The sequence below is a fragment of the Sorex fumeus genome, unplaced genomic scaffold (assembly GCF_029834395.1).
Source record: "Sorex fumeus unplaced genomic scaffold, SorFum_2.1 ptg000036l, whole genome shotgun sequence".
Taxonomy (NCBI): domain Eukaryota; kingdom Metazoa; phylum Chordata; class Mammalia; order Eulipotyphla; family Soricidae; genus Sorex; species Sorex fumeus.
The window spans coordinates 5,445,304-5,458,794 of record NW_026606093.1 but is presented as its reverse complement, the minus strand read 5'-3'; the positions used below and the strand labels follow the sequence as shown (position 1 = coordinate 5,458,794).

Here is a 13,491-nt window from a genome sequence, read left to right as displayed (position 1 = left end):
TGATCCCAGACTGAGGCTTGGCTCCATAGGACCCGGGGCCCTCCTGGGGTGGGGCTAGTACGGTCTAACCAGGAGGGGACTGGTGGGGGTTGGATGGGATGACCCTTGAAGAAATTGAGAATTCTGGAGATATCTGAGAGACTGAAGAATCAGGGCGGGGGGGGGGGGGGATGGCAGGTTTCCAGAAAAAGAAAAGGCAGAGTAAAACCATAATGCACAAAAGGAAAAGGAGAGAGAGAGAGTGAGAAGGAGAGTGCCTGCCATAGAAGGAGGCAGGCTGGGGGTGGGGGTGGGGTTTTTGGGGAGGGTGGGAGGGAAATGGGATATTGGTGGTGGGAAATGCACACTGGTGGAGGGATGGGCGCGGGATCATTCTGTGACTGAAATACAATCATGAACAGCTTTGTAATGGCCTAAAATTTCAAATAAAAATTTTTTTAAAGTAATGTGAATTTCGGGCTGGAGCAATAGCACAGCGGGTAGGGCGTCTGCCTTGCACGCAGCCAACATGGCCGACCCGAGTTCGATTCCTCCACCCCTCTCGGAGAGCCCGGCAAGCTGCCGAGAGTATTCGATATGCCAGACACAGTAACAACAAAGTCTCCAATGGAGACGTTACTGGGCCCGCTCGAGCAAATCGATGATCAACGGGAGGGCCTTTTAATGTGGATTTCATGCCCATTTCAATCAGCTTAATCAGTGGCTGAATTTATAGCAGTACAAGAAGAAGAAAAAAAGAAGAGGAGGAGGAGGAGGAGGAGAAGCAGAAGGAGAAGAAGAGGAAGAGGAAGAAGAGGAAGAAGAAGAAGAAGAAGAAGAAGAAGAAGAAGAAGAAGAAGAAGAAGAAGAAGAAGAAGAAGAAGAAGAAGAAGAAGAAGAAGAAGAAGGAAGAAGAGGCTGAGTAATGAGCGTGTGTCTTTGTCAGAGGGCTCTGGGAAGGAGGAGTCCTGGGACAGACTCACCGTAGACCCAGGCCACACAGAGGGACTCGAAGATGGCCACGAACAGGAGGCACATGCCACTGGCTGCGTAGTAGTCAAAGAGCTGGAACACATACATGCCGCCCTGGGCGGGGGAGACCAAGAGCCTTACTCCAAGGCGACAGGCTCAGCCCCTGCCCGCTGGCCTCAGCACCCTCGGGAGGGGCCAGAGGGACCCAAAGAGGAAGGGGCCGCTTGCAAGCTGCCAGGGCCCCCGGGCCTGAGCCAGAGCTCGCTCGACCCCAGCTCAGGGTAGAAGGGGAAGCGGAGGGACAGCGGCTGTCGGATGACCCCTGGCAGAGTTCGGGGCCGGAAGTTCAGGACCGCGGCTGTGCTGGGACCCCACCGAGCAGGGCCGGCTCCCTGCTCCCAGGGGGCCTGGCCCGGGACGTCACCGCTCCCCGGGCTGGCTTTGAAGCTGCTCCCTGCAGCTTGGGCCTCTGCCATCTTTCCTAATCCAAGGCTTCCGGCCCACCAGGCGGCCACATCCCGTCTTGCCAGGGGGTCCAGATGCTCTCCCCACCTCCCCGGGGAGGGAGGCAGCACCGTAGGCCAGGGACAGGTGCTTGCCAGGGGTCGGGGCAAGGTGTCCCCGTGCCCCTCACCTCTGTGAGCATGATGAGCCCCAGGAGGAAGGAGACGACCGACACGCCCAGGATGAGCAGCTCCCGCCGGTTCTTCTTGCGGAACACGCGGGGATACATGTCCACCAGCGCCGTCACCAGACTCTCGACACACACAAACTGGGTGCGAGCACCCCAGATGAGTCCTGCCGCCAGCCAGGCCACTTCCCTTCCCCCCGGGTCCCCGCCCCCTTGCGAGTGAGATCTGCCCCAGCCCCCCAGCCAGGAACGGAGCTTTCTATCGCCACCAGATCGCCGATCGCCTGAGGGGCCCTGGGGTGTGAACTCAAGGCTCTCCCCAGCTCTCGCGTGCCCCACGCTCTCCCCCATACCTGACTGTCCAGTCCCAGGAGGACGACCATGAAGAAGAAGCAGCAGGCCCAGAACGGAGAGAAGGGCAGCATCACCACGGCCCGGGGGTAGGCGATGAAAGCCAGGCCAGGGCCTACGCGAGGGCAGAGGGCACACGGCATGTCCTGGCCAGCTGCCAGGTCACCGAGGCACCGGAGCTGGGGGAGACTTCACCCCGCGTCACCACGGTCACTGCCGGCCTCACCCAAATCGCCACCTGGCGCCCAGATTCCCAGGACACCAGCCCCTGTACACTCAGTGGCAGCGACGGCACTTAGAGGCCACGGGGATAAAGAACTCTGGGACAGGGAAGTCGGCCGCTCTCTGCATGCTGGTGAGTTCCACCGCACCCTCAGGTCTCACTGTCCGGATCTATTGGCCCAAACCGGAGGCTTCAAACGCCTAAAGACTCAGCGATGGGAACGACCGCGGAGATAATACATGGATGAGGCACTTGCCTTATGTAGTGCTGACCCAGGTTCCATCCCTGGCACCGCACAGGGCCCCCTGAGCACAAAGCCAGGAGTAAGCTCTGAGCACAGGTAGGTGTGCCCACCTTGCCCGCAGGGGGAAAGACGGTGCCCGTGCAGGGAAACTAGCCCAGAGACATAGTCCATGGCTGGAGATGCTTGCCTGGCACACAGCCAACACTGACTTGAACCCCAGGATCACCTATCGTCCCCTGAGTATGCCCAGGGGTGACCTGTGAGCACAGAACCAGAATCCCTGAGCACTCCAGGGTGCGGCTCAAATCTACAATAAAAAAAGGGGGGGGGGACTCCACAGGTTCACAGAAACTGATCACTGAACTGTACTTCATTTTAGGGGGAGGGGACTTCCCAAGGAGTGCTCAGGAGGTCTGAGGGTCCCGCCGGCAGTGCTCAGCCAACTGGACTGTGCATTTCATGCAAATGCCCAAGAATGCAGTGCTCCTAGGGCCCTGCACTCCTGGGGATACCGAGGTCACCCAGCAACGTTTGAGGGGCCAGGTGGTGCCAAGGCTGAGTGCGTGAGAGGTGGGAGCCCTAACCACTTGTACCACCTCTGGTCCCTAAGACACACTTTCCACAGCAAATGAAACAGGGGCCAAAGAGGTGGCTCAACGGGCTGAGCACACACTCTGCATGTGAGAGGCTGAGGGTCTGTTCCCAGCATTGCGCCATCCCCTGATGTCAGAGTGACCCCCTCGCTGAGGGTAACCCCTGGGTAATGCCAGGTGTAGTTAAAAGATCGGAAAAGAGAAAAATTGACTTTTAAAAAAGAAAATAAGTAAACAACATGAATAAAACGAGGCAAGGGTGTACATAGCAGAGCAACAATTCTGTCTTACAAAGGAACGAGAGGGAGTCACGGCGTGTGTGCAGGTTCGCGTGCACGTGTATGTCTCTTCATATGTGACCTTATCGCACTGGTGTTTGAGCCACGCCTGCCTATGCTTGGGGCTTACTCCTCTGCGCTCGGGGGTCAGTCCCGGCTGTGCTGGGAGGTGCCAGGGATCGAACCCAGATCCGCCACATGCAAGGCGCATGTATTATCTCACTGTATTGTCTCTCCATCCCCAAGAACTTTTCCTGAAAGGAGAGGCCTGAGCCGTCACTCTTTGTTGCCTCCAGGCTGAGGAAGAGCTGGAAGCCCAGGGCACGTAGGGAAGTGCTCAGTCCCCCCTGGACACTCCTTCCCAGGACAGGGCACGTGGACAGGGGACCACAGCTCAGCCGTGGTGGGGGTGACAATAGGACCATCTGGTGAGTGCCGGTTCCCGCAGGGCATCCAGAAGCCCCTGCCTGCCTGCGCCTCCTCCCAGAGCACCCACCTGACTCGGCCACCTCAGAGATGGGCACCCCCTGCTCCCGAGACATGAAGCCCAGGATGGAGAAGATGGCAAAGCCGGCCACAAAGCTGGTGCCGCTGTTGAGGAAGCAGAGGGCCATGCAGTCCCTGCGGAAGGGGTGGGAAGAGGAGGATCAGAAAGGGGCCACCCGTCTCTCTGACCCTCAGGGAGCTCAGCCCCGCCCACAAACAGGCAGCAGAGCTGACAGAACAAAGCACCTTCAAAGGGTGGGACTGCTCCATCCATCCACAGAGCACGAGGCTCTGGACCAGGCACATGGACCTAGTGCACAAGCTTTGCATGCAGGAGGCCCAGGCTTGATTCCTGGCACCACATGGTCCCCCAAAAGATCCTGAGTACCACCAGGTGTGGGCTCCTCTTTCTCTCCCTCCCCAAAAATAAAGTTAATGAGACCCTCCCCCCCAAAAAAAAAGAAAACATGACTGTTAGGCTGGAGTGATAACACAGCGGGAAGGGCTCTCGCCTTGCACGGGGCCAACCAGGTTCCATCCCCAGCACCCCACTGGCTCTGTGAGCCCCACCAGGAGGGATCTCTGAGCGCAGATGCAGGAGGAAACCCTGAGCTCTGCCGGATGGGGCCCCCAAATCCAAGAAAATGGAAACCGTGACTCTCAACTCGACAGACTGCCCGTGAGCCTGTCCTGCTGCCCCCAGCATCCCGGCCACACTCAGCCTGGGGCTCTGCCATCTGGACCCCATTCCACCGGGCAGTGGAGGAGCTCAGGGAAACTCCCCAGCAGCAGGCACTGTGGAATCCTCTAAATTTGGTTTTCAAGTGGCGGCCAGGGCTGCTTTCAGCTCATAGGAGGCACGAGCTTCAGTTCTGCAAGGCACCGAGACCCCGTCAAGGTTGTGCTTCCTGGGACAAAAAATGAAAAAGCAGGAAGCCAGAAGGTGGGGTCCCTGGGGCCCCGGCTTTGAGGTGAGCCAGTGGGGCCAGCCCTTAGCAAAAGAGCTTTGCCCGCCAAACACAACTTCCTGCTGTGGGGGGCTCCTCTCCGTGCTCGGGAAGCCCAGGGGTATTGGAAAACAGGGTGAAGACAAGGCGGTGGGGTGGGGAAATCTCCGGGGCCGGGGCACCCTCCCCGTCACGAGCGGCCTAGCGGAGCTGGAGGAACAGCGGGGAAGGCAGCTGAAGCTCAGACCCGCGCCCAGTCACCTGTAGCAGTTGTTGTGGTACTTGTTGTAGCTGCCCAGGGCCGTGAGGCACCCGAGACAGATGGCAAAGGAGAAGAAGATCTGGGTGCCCGCGTCCATCCACACCTACACAGGGCAGAGAGCAGAAAGCTGCACCCCAGGGACACCCAGCCGGTGGTCTCAAGGAGACATGGCGGGGCCAGGGCCGTGTGCTACAGGCATTCGAGGTTCTGGGTCGGCGCCTACAGGCTCTGTGAGGGAGGGGGCACCCCAGAGCCAAGTGCCACTTTTTTTTCTTTTTTGGGTCACACTCAGCGATGCTCAGGGGTTACTCCTGGCTCTGCGCTCAGGAATTACTCCTGGCGGTGCTCAGGGGACCATACGGGATGCTGGGAATCGAACCCGGGTCAGCCGTGTGCGAGGCCGGGTCGGCCCTACCCGCTGCGCTGTCGATCCAGCCCCACTGTGTGCCACTTTGACAGCACCTTTCTCTACTGGAAACACGGCCCGGGACGCCGTGGGGAAGGGACCCAGACACAGCTCTCTGAGAAGGGACCCTTCTCTTGACGCCCTGGAAGCATGGAGCTCCAGCCCTGTGGCTTCCCCCACGTCTGCAAAACAGGAAGCAGACCCGCAGCTCAGCAGCAGGCCAGAGACGCGAGTGTGTGACGGGCTTTGTACTCCTCGGGGGGGTGGGGAGATGCGGAGTGGCTCTCCCACTGAACACAGGGGATGGAGGGGCTGTTATTATCTCAGCTGGCTGGCCCAGCCTCCCTGTTGTGATTCAGCTCTCCCAGCTAGAATAACAGCCCCTCGAGAAGGAACATCAAGGCGAACCGGAGTGAGGCCATCCAGCAGGGCGATGGGAGGTGGGGTCCCAAGGCGACTGACCCTCCCGGCACCCCTGCCTGCAGAGGACGTGAGCACCACGAGGATCCTCTAGCTCTGAACATGGACGTCACCAAGCAGGTGGCCTAGCACTGCTGTGTTCTCTGTCCTTTGTCCTTTGCACAAGCCCCTGCTCTCCTTTCATGGATATCAGCCCCCACCCACCCCCCGCCCATCTCTGGCCTTGAGCTCTGTGTTCTCTCTGATGCTCTGCCCGTGACACTGTTGGGGTGCGCATGACAGAACTCGGCATCAGGGACTCATCCAGTGTGGGGACACACTCCATTTCAGCTTCTGCTTCAGCAGGCATGAGGGGGAAATGATGAACAAAAAGGGGGAGACTGTCTCTAGCTGCGTGGCTCTTCGGCTCACGGTGAATCCCCTCCCCAAAGATTTTGCCAAGGCAGAGTCACCAGCAGGGAGAGATCAGAGCAAAGGGTCACAGGAATGTCCCCATGAGGCAGGCCAGCAAGGAAATTGCACCCAAGGTTGCACCAGAGAGAGGCCTTGGGCAATCCTTTTTCTCCTTCAAGATATTCCATATGGGGGGGGGGGGCTGGAGTGATAGTATAGTGGGGAGGGTGTTTGCCTTGCGCATGGCTGACCCAGGTTCGATTGCCAGCATCCCATATGGTCCCCTGAGCACCGCTAATTTCTGAGTGCAGAGCCAGGAGGAACCCCTGAGCATCGCTGGGTGTGACCCAAAAGGCAAAAAAAGATATTCCATATCTGGGAATGCCTTATAAGTCAAAGAAAACCTAGCAAATATTAAAGCTCATGAAATCACTACTGAAATCGTCAGGATTATTAAAAACAGAACAAACCAGTAACACACTTTACACTACACACCTAGCCACCATCCTGGGGCCGAAGAATTGGGACGGCAGGTAGTATGCTTGCCTTGCACATAGCTGATTCAGGCTCAGTTCCTGGCACCCCCTATGGTCCTCCAAGTCCTGCCAGGTGTGATCCCTGAGTGTGGAGCCAGGGGTAAACCCTGAGCACCACCAAACGTGGTCCAAAAAGAAAAAAAAAAAGATTATTCTGGGTTGGAGATATACAGTCCAGCAGGTGGGGCGCTTGCCTTGCATGTGGCCAAGCTGGGTTCAATCTCCAGCAGCCCATGTGGTCCCCCAAGCCCACCAGAAGTGCTCAACCCCCCTCCAGTACAGCACCAGGCATGAGCTCTGAGCATCACTGGCTGTGGCCCCGAAACAAAACAAAAAATCAAATAAACGAAAGTTCCATTTTCTTTTCCAGTCCTTTGGCGTACTGATAGTGGGAGATTGTCCTCTCCAGTGACCTTAGCCTCAGGGCCACTTTCTGCTCTCTCAGCCTCCTCGCTCATGGGTGAATTTGCTGCTCTGAGAACAGGGCCAGCAGCCTGGGAGCTGCTTGGACGGGGACCTCGCCCCGAAATGTGGGGCTTCCTGCATTCCTCCAGGAAACAGGTTGGGGTGGGGGTGGGGGGTGGCGGTCTCTTCCTGGCTGTTACGGAGGCAACAGTGAGAACCTGTGTGCATCTGGGCCGTGGTCCTGCAGTGTGCAGGGTACAGCCTGACCCACAGTGACCAGAGAAACTGTCAGGGACCCACAAAGATGCCCACAGAGTTCCATGAACTTGGGCTTGGGTAGCAACGATCAGAAAAAGCGTGACTTGGCCGATTCCCTGGCCGAGGGGGAGGCGAAGACCGAGATGGGCAGAGGATCCAGGAGAGCAGAGGGAAGCCGGCAGCAGGGCTGAGACGCAGGGCCAGGGGCCATGGTAGCCTCTCTGACCAAAGCTCCTCGCGGAGGGCTCGGCAGGCCAGTTCCCTGAACAGCTGCCACCTGAGGGGCCTGCTGGGATGGGGTGTGGGGCGGGGCAGAGGGGCTGGAGGAGGAAGAGCACGCTGTGCGTTCCCTCCAGGGCAGCGCGTTCTCGGCCCCTTCAGGAGCTGCGGTTTCTGGAACAAAGGTCCCGTGTATCTTTGGCGGAGACAGAAGATTAACCACAAGCAAAACAAACGTACACAACTTCAAGGGGTATGGGCGGAAAAGAGACCTCAGGGTGGGGAATGGAGGAAAAGGAAGGACCCCCGAAGCAAGATGTTTTCAGGGTAGAGTGCAACCCCAAGAAGCATGAGTACTTCCCATGGGTAGGAGGACAAACGTGTGTCATGGAAGAGCCTGGGGTCTGGGGTCCAGCTGACTTGGGTCCAATTCCTAACTCTGCTGGTGAGTAGCTGTGTGATCTTAGGCAAGTCACCCGGCCCCTTCTGGGATGATTCTAGAATATTATAAAAAGCAGTTCCTAACACTCTCAAATAATTTGCATTCTTTGGGAAATGTCTATATATTGGGACTCCGGGAGCAGAATCCAAAAGCTACTTGGGCTAAAATCCAAGTTTCCTCACATGCTAGTTGTGTGGTTTGAAGCACTTTTCTTAAGTTTTCTAAGATTCTATTTCTCAGCCTACAAAATAAAGCTAACTCCCTAATTGACAGGGGCCAGGTGAGGATTCCGCTGGTTATGCATGCCCTTGGTAACTTGCCTGGCAAAGGACTCAAAATAACTGTGTGAGTGTTGCATCCACTTGTTGCATTTCATATATATATAAGAAATATATATGTTTTGGGGGGCACACCTGGTGATGCTCAGGGGTTACTCATGGCTCTGCACTCAGAGATCACTACGGTACCATATATGCGCTACGGTACCATATATGGGAGGCCAGGGAACAAACCTGCGTAGGCCACCTGCAAGGCAAACACCCTCCCCACTGTGATATCGCTCCGGCCTCTGTTGCATTATTTTTAAAAAGCAAGTTCTGGACTCAAGGAACTAGCTCTGGGAGCTGGAGCATGTGCTTCATGTGCAGGGACTCTGGGTTCTCCCTCTAGTACAGCAACATCCCGCGGGAGCAACCCCCAAGCACTGAGCCCGGAATAGACCAAAGCAAACTGCCTTTCAGCAGTAAGGACTGGAACCAGATTTCAGTGTATGATACAAAAATGAAAAGACTCCTTCTAGGAGCTGGAGAGACAGTATCATAGCTAAGGTGCTTAAATGACATGCAATCAATTGTGGTTAGGTGCAGCCCTGGGGGCCCCCAAGAACCCCTGGTGTGACCCCAGCCCCGAGTGCCCAAGCAATGCTGCATCCTTGGGCCTTTGCATTATTGGCCTAGTTGGCCAAGTATCGCCAAGAAGGCCCCTGGACCTCCTCCTGGGCATTGCTTGGAAGCCCAACACTCCTGAAAAGCCACCAAAACAAGACTCAGGTCCATCAATATCCCCAACCTCTTCCCCAAATAGCTCATCATAGACATTTAAAGGTTCCAAAAGCCTTCAAACGCCCCTGCCTCCGTCCTCCTCCTCTGATAGGCCTGTCAGAGTTGGGTTGAGCAAAGGGTCAGGGCAAGGACAAGAAATAAGAGGCCAGACAGAGGACATGCAGCTGTCCCCACCACATCCCTGGGGTCCTAAGTATCCCGGGGTCTGTCCCCATGGGAAACAAATGAGCCCTGGGACCCCACCCCGCCCCCATCCCAGGGTGAGAGGAGCACGCAGCATGGGCACACAGCGTTGTGTCCTTGTGTCTGCCACTCCCAGCCCGGGACTTGGCAGAGAAGGAGGGTGTGGGTGTGGGGTATGGGCCAGCAGCAGCTTTGCACCTCTCTGAGGCACCAGGAGAATGCCAGCTGGGCAGGATGACACTCCCTGGGGAGCATCAGCTACATTCAGTCAGGCCCCCTGCGGGCGACTGCCCTGTTCTTTGACAACAAAGGCCCAGCTTCTGCTGCAGCTGCAGGCAGCTGAAAAAAAAAAAGGCAGCTCAGAAGCCCAGGCCCAAGCCTGGCTCTCCAAACAACTCCCTCTGGGGGACACTGGAACACTGGGAAGACTCCTGCTCCCTGCAGAGCCCACAGCGGGCAGGTGGACAGACAGTCTCCTGGAGTCACTCCCTGCAGTGACTACCCAGGCTCAGGACTATGGCCCATTAACACTCGCAGGTGTAGGCTATCTGATCCGCTCTCTTCATATTTGCTGGAGACTGTCATTGAACAAACTCTGCACTGGCGCCAGCCTGGGCACGGAGCAGTTGCTCAACAAGTTGCTTCTGAGCTACACTCAGCAGTGCTCAGAGGCGACTTGTAGCTCCGTGTTTGGGGATTCTGCCAGCAGTGCTCAGGGGACTGTGGGGTGCAAGGAGTCAAATCCGGGTCTCCGACGTGCAAAGCCCATGCTCCTGCTCTTTAAGCATCTCCTGGATCCTCAATAAGTACAAGAAAAACATTATTTTGGTCTGGGGGCCACACCTGCTAGTGCTCAGGGCTTACCACTGGCCATAAAATAAACAACAAATGTGAGAAGAGAGAGGCTTGGCTTTCAAGACCTCATCTAGAACGTGGGATGTGTCACTGTCATTCAATCCCGCTTTCCAAGATGCACGTGTGAAGATGGAGAATTCTTTAAAAATGGTTTTTGGGTCTGGAGCAAGGCTCTTGCCTTGCACGCTGCCTACTGGATTCAGTCCCCGGCATCCCATATGGCCCCTGAGCACCTCCAGGAGTGATCACTGAGTGCAGAGGCAGGAGTAAGCCCTGAGCCTTGCAACAACAATTTCTTTTTCCTCTGGGGCAGGAGAGACAGCACAGGGGTAAGGCCTTGCACACGGCTGACCCCGGCTCAATCCCTGGTACCACACACGGTTCCCCAAGCACCACTGGAAGTGATCCCTGAACACAGAGTCAGGGGGAAGCTCTGGACACCAACAGGTGTACCCCCCAAACCAAATAAGGGCTTTTGTGCATTAATTTTTATTCGAGCTGAGAGACCATGGGGACAGTCATGTGAGAGTGTGCGGTATCGGCGTGCAAAGCTACACCACCACACCCCTGAAGTGCCCATGATCCTCTCCCTCCCACCTGGACCTCCAGTGAAGATGGAAAGTTCTCCAAGCTCTATCCATCTTTCCCTCACCTATGTATGGGGACACGTTGCTGATTGCTCTGCTGAGACTACGGGTTGGGAGAAACAACACCAGGGACATAACAACTACGCACTACTTATTAGCTGGTTAAGACAAGCCAGGATTGGGGCTGGAGCGATAGCACAGCGGGGAGGGCGTTTACCTTGCACACGGAGGACCCCGGTGTGATTCCCAGCATCCCACATGGTCCCCCGAGCATCCCCAGGAGTAATTCCTGAGTGCAAAGCCAGGGGTAACCCCTGTGCATCGCCAAATGTGACCCAAAAAAGAAAAAAAAGAGAAAGAAGAAGAAGAGGACAAGCCAGGATTGACCAGAGGCGCCCTCGGTCTCTTCCAGGTCTCTTCCAGAGACGCTCCTGCCGCTCTCCATCGCCCCCTCCCCTGCTCCTCTCCCAGCCTGATCTGCCCACACGGGCCAACTTCCACCCTGGCTCGAGCCCCAGGCTGCCCTCTCCCACTGAGGGAACCATCTAGACTCTCCACTGGCTTTCAAAGCCTCCTCAATTCCGCTGCCCCGCGCCACCTCATGCGTGCTACCTGCTCACACCACAGCTCTTTGATCCCAGAGAAGCCAAAGAACATTCTGTTCACAGAACAGAAAAAAAAAAAGAAAGACACTTGGCTTAGCTTGCCCTGATGCCCCGCTCTGCTCACAGTGGGTGGCGCCAGCTTCGAGTTCCTCTGGTTTGTGGCTCTGTTTGGCTCCACAGCCTGATAGCTGCCTCCAGGGCAGAGTGGGGTGGCAGCGGCCTGCATCTCTCTCAGGCCTGGGGATGTTGGAGCCATCCCAGAGGGCCAGGCTATCTGCACAGCTCCTCGGAGGGGGCTGGAAGCAGCACGCAGGGTGCGCAGAGCCAGGGGTGAGCAGGCCGAGTCAGCTTTGGGGTCAGCCCAGACCCTGCGCAAGGGGAGCTATTGCCTCTGTGCTGCTCTCCCAGGGGAGAGAGTTTCGCTCCCTCTTCTCTGCCCCCAGGACATCCCCCCCACAAGGTCCAGGCATTGTTTGTTTACTTGGGAGCCACCCCTGGCAGTGTTCAGGGCTTACTCCTGCCTCTGCACTCAGGGGTCGCTCCTGGTGGGGCCTCAGGGGACTGTGTGAGGAGCTGGGATCAAACTGGCCTGCCCTACCTGCTTTGCTGTCACCCCGGCCCCAGAGGGACATATTTTTAAGTGCTGGGGGCAGGAGAGATGATCCGGGGTTAGAGTGCTTGCCTCGCCTAGCACACTGCTGACCCCAGTTCAATCTCTCTGGCATCTCCAGGAGTGACCCCTGAGCTGCCAGGCGTGGCCCCAAAACCCAAAGAGAAAGGAAATGTTTGACGAGGCATCCGGTCTCGAGCCTTCCCCGCATGGATCCTCACGTGCTCTCTCCTGGAGGCCCCTTCCTCCACGCAGCGCCAAGGTGCCAGCTCTCAATTGGGCTCAGCACTCCCGGGGAGATGAGTTTGGGGCAGGCAGAGCATGCGGCTGGGTACTGTTCTCAGGGTCCTGGCGTGGCGCCTACCCATGGTCTCTGTGGCCGCCACTTGTTCGGACTTTGGCAGCTTTCAAAAGGGCTGCCAAGCTGGAGCTGGCGTACGGGCAGAGGTGGCCTCTTACTTTAGGTCCTTCCCAAGAAGCCCACTGGTCAGCAAGAGATGCCTCCCCTTCCCTGCTCCAATCAACCAGGACCTCTGGACAAGACAGAAAACTCAACAGCAGAGGCTGGGCCCTGAGGCCAGGACTAGGCCACAGGGTTGGAAGGAAGGGTCAGAGGGGGCTGGTGGAGGGGACGATATAGAGGGGAGCTAGGGTGATAGCACAGCGGGCAGGGTGCTTGCCTTACACATGTCCAGTCTGGGTTCGATCTCCAGCACCCCATATGGGTCCCCTGAGTCCCGCCAGGAGTCCTCCCTGAACATGGAGCTAGGGTTAAACCCGGAGCACTGCTGGGTGTGACCCAAAAAGAAGAAAGGGAGAGAGACAATCACGCACACACATACATACACACTCACACTCACACAGAGACAGAGACAGGCAGACACACACACATACAGAGAGAGAGAGAGAGAGAGAGAGAGAGAGAGAGAGAGAGAGAGAGAGAGAGAGAGAAGCCTCATCTGATACAAGAGCAAACACATGCCCAAAGGGCTAGGGTGGAGAGCGCGGAGGAGGGGACCCAGGCCCGAGGAAGGCCTTTATCACGTCCTTGCAGCCCAGGAGGAATGTCGCCGTGGCCAGAAGTCCCCTCTCCTGCAGCCATAGAGCCAAGCGGGGATCACGGGCAGCTGAGAATGGCCGTCGGGAGACCCGTCCCCCAGGAAAGCCTTCCCGGAGCAGGGCTCTCCAGGCAGAGTGAGCAGACCCTTGCATTCGGCTTCTTACCTGGGGGTCCCACAGGCGCGTGAGGTTGGGGTACAGGTAAAACTGGATTCCTTGGGCTGCCCCGGGCAACGTCACCCCCCGGATCAACAGGACCACTAGCATGAGGTAAGGAAACGTGGCCGTGAAGTAAACCACCTGGATGGGGGCAGAGGAGAGATGAGGGGAGAGTTGGGAAGCTGGCACTCCCACCCCGCAGGGGACTGGGGGCCGCCTCCCCCCGGCGTGCGCTTCCTTCTTCCCTCTGCAGTAGCACCCTCTCCTTTCAGGACACGGCCCTGGCCAACCCCTGTGGACCCCACAGCGAGCGAGCTGGAGAGACAG

The 13,491-nt window shown here is 57.3% G+C and overlaps 1 protein-coding gene across 1 annotated transcript in view; it reads right to left on the bottom strand.

The window, feature by feature from the left end:
• The window catches only part of SLC6A13 (solute carrier family 6 member 13), a 48,207-nt gene that overhangs the window by 2,042 nt on the left and 32,674 nt on the right, over nucleotides 1–13,491 (bottom strand). The window contains exons 6-11 of the mRNA XM_056117839.1: nucleotides 13,171–13,305; nucleotides 4,966–5,069; nucleotides 3,768–3,892; nucleotides 1,936–2,048; nucleotides 1,586–1,723; nucleotides 963–1,065 (exon numbers count right to left, since the gene is read on the bottom strand). Of these exons, the coding sequence (XP_055973814.1) occupies nucleotides 963–1,065; nucleotides 1,586–1,723; nucleotides 1,936–2,048; nucleotides 3,768–3,892; nucleotides 4,966–5,069; nucleotides 13,171–13,305 (718 nt within the window). The remainder of the gene's footprint in view (nucleotides 1–962; nucleotides 1,066–1,585; nucleotides 1,724–1,935; nucleotides 2,049–3,767; nucleotides 3,893–4,965; nucleotides 5,070–13,170; nucleotides 13,306–13,491) is intronic.